The sequence below is a fragment of the Lagopus leucura genome, unplaced genomic scaffold (genome assembly GCF_019238085.1).
Source record: "Lagopus leucura isolate 7727_CA_CO unplaced genomic scaffold, USGS_WTPT01 Super-Scaffold_100001, whole genome shotgun sequence".
NCBI classification, from domain to species: Eukaryota; Metazoa; Chordata; class Aves; order Galliformes; family Phasianidae; genus Lagopus; species Lagopus leucura.
This window is the reverse complement of record NW_024962262.1, coordinates 71,547,929-71,556,258: the sequence shown is the minus strand read 5'-3', so window position 1 is coordinate 71,556,258 and position 8,330 is coordinate 71,547,929. Positions and strand designations below refer to the sequence as shown.

The window sequence follows — 8,330 nt, the reverse complement described above, 5'->3', positions numbered from 1 at the left end:
GCGGGCATGAGGGAAGACGCAGCCCTCACCTTATCTACCGTGGGGACAATGTCACACCAAAGCCCAGCCACGCAATCACGGGATCACACGGGCGCTCACCCCACTGCACGGAGCAGGGAGAGGCGGCAGCTGGGCCTGGGGAAAGCTTCTTCCAGGAGGGAAGGTGAGGCTCACTGAGTGCTGCTTGTGTGTGACAGAGAGTGGGTGGAAAAACGCATTTAGGCACCCAGGGGAGGCGATCCTTGCTATCCTGCAGAGCTGCGTTGCCTGGCAGAGGAAGTGCTGGGAGAAACGCAGCTCTCTGTGTTTCCTCCTCTCCCTGGCTCCTGCTTCAGCTGGGAGGCCATTGGCTGTCGTGCATTTATGGCGATATTGTCCTCTTCATAAGGTGTGGGTGCAGACAGAATTGGATTTGGGTCAAGAGCAGGGGCTGGGAGCAGAGCCTGCAGCTGCCCCACACAGCCAGCAATGCGAACTGTTTGTTTATGAGTGAGATTACAACCACGTCTGCTTGCTTTAGGGACGTGCTGGGTCCTGGGGTGCTCTCTGTACCTGCAGATCCCTCCTGGGATGTTAACTTCCTGGAAAAGGACACGTTACTGACGTCTGTGTTTGCTTCCTGGTGCTACGTTCAGTTTCAGTTAAGGCCGCATATAAAGCTAATGCTGACAGCTACCAGGTGTGTATGTGCATGCTACAGGCTGAAGCAGAGAGGGAAGGGAGAAGGCTCTTCAGCCCTCCCCTCAGCTACCTGCGCCAGCCTTTGAGTGAGCATGTAGCCAAGGAAACACAAATCTTTCAGAATACCTCAGGCGTGCCCAAATCAACCTACAAACTACCGCCCTCCCAACACACGGTTGGAGAAATCGTCACACAGACTCAGCTTAAAATGTTGATTAATTCACAGGGCTGCCCTTTTAAGTTTGTCAAGCAAATTGAAAGCTTGCAAAATGGGGAAAAGCAGAGCAAACTGCCAGCTGATCTCATCACAGCTGCTGTGCTCAGCTCCACAAGATCCCTCCTGTTCAAAGCACTGATTGGTGAGTGGAGCTGCAGGATAATAGCTTGGCACCACAATCAAGCACACCTGGCTAGAGAACAAGAAGGGTTTTGTTGGAGATGTGGAGGCCATGGCTGCATGCCAGCATCTCCTGTGAGAATCCTCCCTGCTCTAAGTGCTGCTGCAGATCTCCCTTTGCTGTCCTTCTGTGTCTGCTTTTACAAAAGTACTGCTGGAAATTAAGGCAGGGTTGTCGTGTAGAATGGTGAAATCAGATGCTTGCTCGAGTCTAGCAAAACAGCTGGGCCAGGACTCCTGAGGTTTGGCCCTTGGTGCAGTTTTGGTTTAAGCAAGAGGGTGACTAAAAAGTACACTTCTCACAGGAAACTCAGGGTATTTGTATGGTGATTCTAATATTTATGCATGGCCACAAAGAACACTTCTGAAACCAAAAATACTTTCCTGACAAGAAATAAGGGCTTGCCACAAGACCACAGCCTCTGGGCTGCATCCCTCTCGTGAAGAAAAACTCAAATTTCCCAGATGAGAAGTTTGTAAACTGAGCAGTGCAGCTCCCATGTGTTTTGAGAGGGAAGAGAGCAATCATAGAATGGTTGGGGTTGGAAGAGATGTCAAAGATCATCAAGTTTCAACCGCCCTGCAGCAGGCAAGATTGCCAATTGCTAGATCATGTCACACAAGTGAATCACAAAAGCTGGAAAAACAGAAAATGTAGAATTAAGGTGATGGCTTTGACCCCAAGTTCTGTACCCTATCTCTTTCCATCTCTGTGGAAAGGTGATCATGCTGATGGGAATGTGATTGTTTAGTCTGGAGAAGAGAATGCTCAGGGAAAGCCTTACCACTCTCTACAAAAACTTCAAAGGAGGGGCTAGGATATTTGGAAAAATTTCTTCTCAGCAAAAGCAGTGAGGCAGTGGCACTGGCACAGGCTGCCCAGGGAGGTGGTGGAGTCACCATCCCTGCAGGTGTTCAAGAGCCATGTGGATGTGGCACTGAGGGATGTTTGCAGTGGGCATGGTGAAGATGGGCTGGTGGTTGGACTGGGTCATCTCAGATGTCTTTTCCAACATCAATAATTCTGTGATTCTATGGTTTATTTTAGAGCGTAAGAGGATCTCTCAGATTTAGAGAAATAGTGTTCAGCTGGTACCTGGGAGGAGGTTTGGTATTTCCCCAAACTGGCTCTGGGTGAGGTGGCTAGGGATGGGCAGGATTGCAGTGGTGATGCTGGTGCTAGGCTGCACCCGTGAACTTATGAATAGGAATCCCAATTTGGGGCTAACGTACATGGAAAAACAATGAAACATTTTTGGGGATGTAACAATGCACTGGGGTGTGTTCCCATTTTCCCTCCTGAAGGCTGTCCTTATCTGTTTATTGGAGGAAAACAGTTCCTGACATACCAATCAGCTCCTCTGCAGCCCCAAAGACCAGTTAGGGCCTCACGTGAGGCTTTGTCTGTCAAGCAAGTGATGGAGCACAGTACTCATTACTCGGCCAGGACACTGCTAGTGGCACAGGCAGGGCACCCTCCATATGCATGTGATTACAGGCAGCTAAAAGAATTGTTTTTCCCAGCCGCTCATGATTAATAGTGCAGATAGGGCTTCCCTGACCCAATCGGTCCTAAAGCAGTAGTGTTACAATAGACAAGATGGTCTGAGGGATGCAAGGTCTGGAGGGGAAGTTTTCTCTGGTGAAGAAAAGTCTCTGTACTGAAAGCTCAGCTACTTCTTTTCAGACAGTGGTTCTAAGACTGGGTACTGCTTTTCCTTCAACCCTTGCCTTATTTAATCATCACTCTTTGTTTGCGTTACAGGTTACATAAGGTTACGCTTAATCACAGGACGCAAAGCAGCAACTCATTACCAAGTTTCTCTGTAAGTTCTGTCCTTCAGCTTCTTCTCAAGCATTCAGTGGCTGCTGTGGCTTCCTGCCTTAGGGACCAGGAGAGAATGCTCCAATGGAGAGGTTCCAGAAGTTTGTTTTACTTCCTTTCATCTTAGCTGCCTCGCTCACAGGTAGGACATGTTCATAAACTAGGCGATGAGCCACTGTGGACAAAATGTGTGAGTTAATTTTAAAGTTATGTAAATGGCAGTTACCAGCAATATCAGGCTGAAGAGTAAATCCCACAAGGGAATTATTCAAAGTGTTTAAAATTGATAAGTTTTCATTTCAAATCTGAATGATCTAATAGCTTAGAGTGGTCTTCAGTATGGAGGATAAGCAGTTGAGGGGTGGGGAGGAGGCTGCCCTCTCACTGCCACTGAGCAGGGATTTCCCCATTTCACTGCATCTACTCCTTACCCTAATCCTTACCCCCATCTATTCAGATGTGCTCTTGAGGGTGTAGCCACAAAGTGCTCAATAACAGCTTATTTTGCTTCCAGAAATATGTATAAGTTATGACTTTTTTAGTTTGCCTTCAATTTACATTTTGCATACCTGATTCTCAAAGTGAATACAAATAGAAGGCAGAACCTTAACAAAAATGACAATGAGGTGACTAGTTGGGTATCAGAAATGATGCTGATTTGTTTGTTGTCATTTAGTTGTGGTTCTAAGAGGCACTGAAAGGATGATCTGCAGTGGGATGAGAAGGAAGGTATATTGGCTTAATAACCAATAAAAGGAAACACAATACAGCAAAACACAGTGAGTTTATTGGGCAGAGTGCTGTTCCCAGTAGGGTTATACAGGGATATGTGGTGTTCAACAAACTGCTAAACAACTCATGAAGAGCAGTGTGAGCTGTCAGGTGGCAGACTGTGCAGGTGGTGTGGAATTACTTAGGATAGCCAAAGGCATGAAAAGACTATGAAGGTTTGCCAGAAAATGTCACGATGCCAAGTGAATCAGTAATAAAAAGCAGAAAATATTCAGTGCTAAGCATCATTTAACTGAAGATGAAGAGTAGATATCTTTGGGAAGAGAATAAGTTGCTGAGAAAGAGAGGGAATTTCATCACTTAGTGTCTTCAACTGGGGAAATGCGATGGCATTATATAAATCCACACAAGGCTTATGTCTCAAATACTGAATGTTGAGCTATCCCTTCCATTTCAAAGAGGACAAACTATGTCTGAGTTATTAATTGTGGCAGAGGTGATATGAGGAATGAGAAGAAGATTCTGGCATTTTTTTTTCTGCCTGTAGGAAAAAAAAATAGTAAAGACATTTTAGAGTATTTATATGGAGGTGAAGAGTGGAATAGCTAATTAGAGTTTTAGTAAGTTTTACTTGTGGCCACTAGTTCTATCAGAAAGTGGATGTAAATCAAACCAAAGTGTGTGCTTTTCTTGACAGGATGTCATCAAATAGTAAAACTCATGGCCACTGCACATGGGGGATACCAAATTATAAATAGACTGGAAAAAAAGCTATATGCAGACATAATACAGGTGCATGCGCAACTGTTGGTTTAGGCAGTCCTCAAGTCTCATATTTTGAGACACTGAGATGTTATAGTAAGGAAGCCTCAATTTTACTTGTTTTCTTTCTTGTATTGTCTTCTCACATTCAGAACAGGAGTTTTGTGAGTTTTAGTGGGTGTCTATTTCACTGATGCTTTGAGTCAAGCACAATTGCGATGTTTTACTGCCCCTGCTTCAAGCTGTGTTGGGGCAGCAGGCATTGCATCACTGTGTGATGCAGCCAAAGGGCCACAGCCCACAGTGGGCAGAAAAAGTGTATTGTGGAGAGAAAAAAGTGCTATTCTTGGAAGAAGTGTCACTGCACATGGGCTACCAAGACAGCTGCATGGCAATTTGAGTATTGCCCTGGGTGGGCACCGTGCACCTTTTGGCAGCAATTGCACTGCAGGGCTGACGTAGTGTGGAATCCCAGCTTGCTGCCTGTATGTTGCATGTGCTGCTGAGATGCTCCCAGCCTGGGAACCCTTATGCCACAGTACAGGAGGAGGAGAGGTCCAGCAGCAGAGATAGAAGAGGTTGCAATAGACCTCTTTCAAATAGTGTCAGACAAAAGATGAGAAAATGCAATTGGGGGATGTGCAGGACTTTGTGTGGGTGGCAAAAATGTCACTGAGTACCTGTAGACTGGTGTTGCTTGACTGAAATGTCATATATAAGCATTTTAGAGTATTATTAAATCAGAAAATCAGCTTGTCCTTCTCTGCAGGCTTTGAGAAGCTCTAACTTAATTTGGTTTTCAAAAAGCTCAGACACATGGCTGCTGGTTTGTGAAATAAAGTTGAGATGCTCTGAAGAAAAACCTACTAAATCCAAAACCATTTATTGCAGAGCTGGGCAAAGCTGTGAGGTAAGGGAGGCAGAAAACAAGGTGCAATGAGCACAGGACTAAAGAAGGAAAGAAAAAGGAATTTTAAACAAACTGGAAGGAGAAGAGTAGAAAAATAAATAGCAAAGTAGGAAAGGACACAGATGGCACAAAAACTGAAGGATAAAATACAGAGTTTTGGGAGGTTGGTAACAGCACTGAGGAGGAGAATATTTTTGAAATATCATAGTGATGATGGGGGGGGGAAAAAAAGAGTTACGGCAAAAGGATGAATCCATCCTGTCTTTAGTTGTGTTGTGTCTAAATAGATCATTTACACGAGGAGGAAAAAGCAAGTCAGTAGAGGAGGGGAGGGAAGGAAGAAAGGTAACCATATCTTAATGCCCTGAAATGCTGCTGAAACCTTCAGAATGACAAAGCAATTCTATAGAGTTAGTTCAGGTGGGAAGGGAAAAATACCAGGGACAAAAGCAAAGGTGGTTCCTTGGAAAATGAAGTTGCTAGGTATCAGCTATGGCCCTGAGAACTGAAGAGGCAATGCTGTGTCTTCAAAACCCGTGGTGATGTGACAGAGAAACTGTGTGACAGGGGAGGGAATAAGGAGTTCCTGAGGGTGTTCATGTGCATTTGTGTGCTGCTGGGAAGGACAGCAACTGAAATACTGTGAATAGTTTTCTCATAAAGGAGACTTTCACCACTGGTGACTTCTTTATAAACACATAATAATGTGACCCAGAGGAGGTGTCCCAACTCAGCTCTGCTCTTCAAAGCTCAAGTGGTAATGCAGCATCATGAAGGCAGTCTGACACTTCCCTCAGTGAAGGAAGTCATTGGTGAGGCCGCTTGTCTGTGTGGGATTTCTTACTGGTTGTATATGAGGAAGCAGAAGTTAAACCAGCTGTTAAGCACTGAACACATATTTCCTGTAAAGTGTGATGGCAGTCCCGCCTGAAGCTTTAATTTGGCTGAAAGCAACCATCTGCAAGTTATTTTTTAAGCGCTATGTAAATGAAACCAGCAGTTTTTTTCTTACTAGTGTAAGAAACAAAGCCCAGTAAAAGAATGAAGAGCACCAGCTTAAAGCACTGGTAATTCAGTTTTGTTCCCGTTTCTGTTGTGAATGTCCTCTTTGACCTTACAGAAGTGACTTTATCAGTGTTTGTATATGGGTCGAACAGTGGAACCAATTGTTGATTTGGGACCCTGTGTGCTACTGCAAGATTAAAAAAGAAATAGGCAAAAAGATAAAGAGGTGAGTTTATAATCACCAAAAATATTTTGGCAACTGGTAGAAGGCTTATAAAACTCCTTAGGTCCAAATGGAGGCAAGGTCGAGCAATTTCCCATTCCTTGATTCTCCTGCCAACCATAAAATCCCCATCCAAGTCTTCTGGGCCTCTTTTCTAGATCTCAGAAATCAGTAAAAGAGCATCTATTACATAGCAGATCCTGGCTGGTGGAAGAAGATGTAGATTCCACCATATCCGTGGACAAATAAAACATGATTATGTTAGATAAATCAAAGGATAACACATACCTACCATATACACCTACTATATTCTCCTGATGAGATGAAAACAATATTAACCCTGTACTGTTAGAGCAAATGATCACCAATTATTCATATTTGGCAATAGATTTCAAGCCTGTAGTGATACTCACAGACGTGATCTCATATCAGTGTACTGGAAGTCACATCATTTATTCAGAGCTGCGGCAAACCACTATGCTCCTTAAGAGAGAGAAGTGTTTGCACAGGCTAAGAAATAAAACACAAATGCACAGATGAGAGTTAGCATTAAGAGGAACAGTATGAATAAGTACTGCAGTCCTTCATGAGCAACTAAATGAATTTTAGTGTTAACTCTGAGGAAGCTTGCGGTCAGCTGAGTCCATCATCATGGTAGAAGTTTTTGTCTGCCTAAGCCAGCTAGGAAAAATGCACACACAGTGAAAATCAGAAATCTCAACACATCCATGTGTTATAGACTATAGCTGTAAAAGGACTAGTATTGCCAAGGCTGGTTACAATATGAGGGGGAAAAAAATAATTCAAACGTGTTTGGGCTCAGGACAGCGTCTCAAGGTCAGCAATATCTGTTTGAACAGGAATCACAGCACTTGGACGCTGAGTACCAGGGAAAAGGAACATACTATATGGCAAATGGTCTCACTGGAATGCACTTCATCAGTACGTGTTCATTAGAAATCTTGTAGCTCTGTAAATAATACCATCCACAGACACATGGACAATCTCTAACATTCAGAAAGTGACAAAGAGAGGAGAGACAAGAGAGCTTTTAGTCACTTTATTGTGTTAAATGTTATATGGGTGGATAGTGATAAGACAAGGGGGAATGGTTTTAAACTGAGATGGGAGGTTTAGGCTAGATATTAGGAGGAAGTTTTTCCCTCTGAGGGTGGTGACGCACTGGAACAAGTTGTGGATGCGCCATCTCTGAGAAGCATTCAAGGCCAGGCTGGATGTGGCTCTGGGCCGCCTGATCTGATGGTTGGCGACCCTACACACAGTAGGGGGGTTGAAACTAGATGATCTTTGAGGTCTTTTTCAACCCAGGCCAGTCTATGATTTATAAAGCAATGTATTAAGGCATGCCTTTAGATTGGATTGCTGAGTTGGTCTTCAAGGTGTTTCTTGTTTTAAACATTTCAGTTCACCTTTACAAGACTGAAACTTTGAGGAAATGTTACTGGAAAAATTGTTCTACTAAGTTGAACAAAAATATGCTTTATCATATCTTATCTGGCTTTATTAGCTATCAGTAGAAGTGACGCTTTTTATTTAATGTTTTCTTGCTCATACACAGATATGCTCTGAAAAATGGTAGAGGTAACATAAGGAAGGTGGAAAATATCTGTAAAGTTTTTTTATAAACATGAGAGAACTCAGTGTCAAGCACACAAAGATCCAGCTAGGTTGTTAAAAACCTGCAAAACAAAGGCTGAAAGTACTCTGTCCACCCACTGCGTGTGTTTGAAGAAAGAGAGGAGCTATTTATGTTAAAGAACAATTCTTGGCACAA

At 43.6% G+C, this 8,330-nt stretch overlaps 1 protein-coding gene across 2 annotated transcripts in view; it reads left to right on the top strand.

Moving 5' to 3' along the window:
- The first annotated feature begins 27 nt into the window (after nt 1–27).
- The window catches only part of IGSF5 (immunoglobulin superfamily member 5), a 33,879-nt gene continuing 25,576 nt past the window's right edge, over nt 28–8,330 (top strand). For both annotated transcript variants that reach the window (XM_042868208.1, XM_042868207.1), the window contains exons 1-2: nt 28–163; nt 2,844–3,045. In XM_042868208.1, coding sequence (XP_042724142.1) covers nt 2,988–3,045 — 58 coding nt within the window. In that variant the 5' untranslated portion in view covers nt 28–163; nt 2,844–2,987. The remainder of the gene's footprint in view (nt 164–2,843; nt 3,046–8,330) is intronic.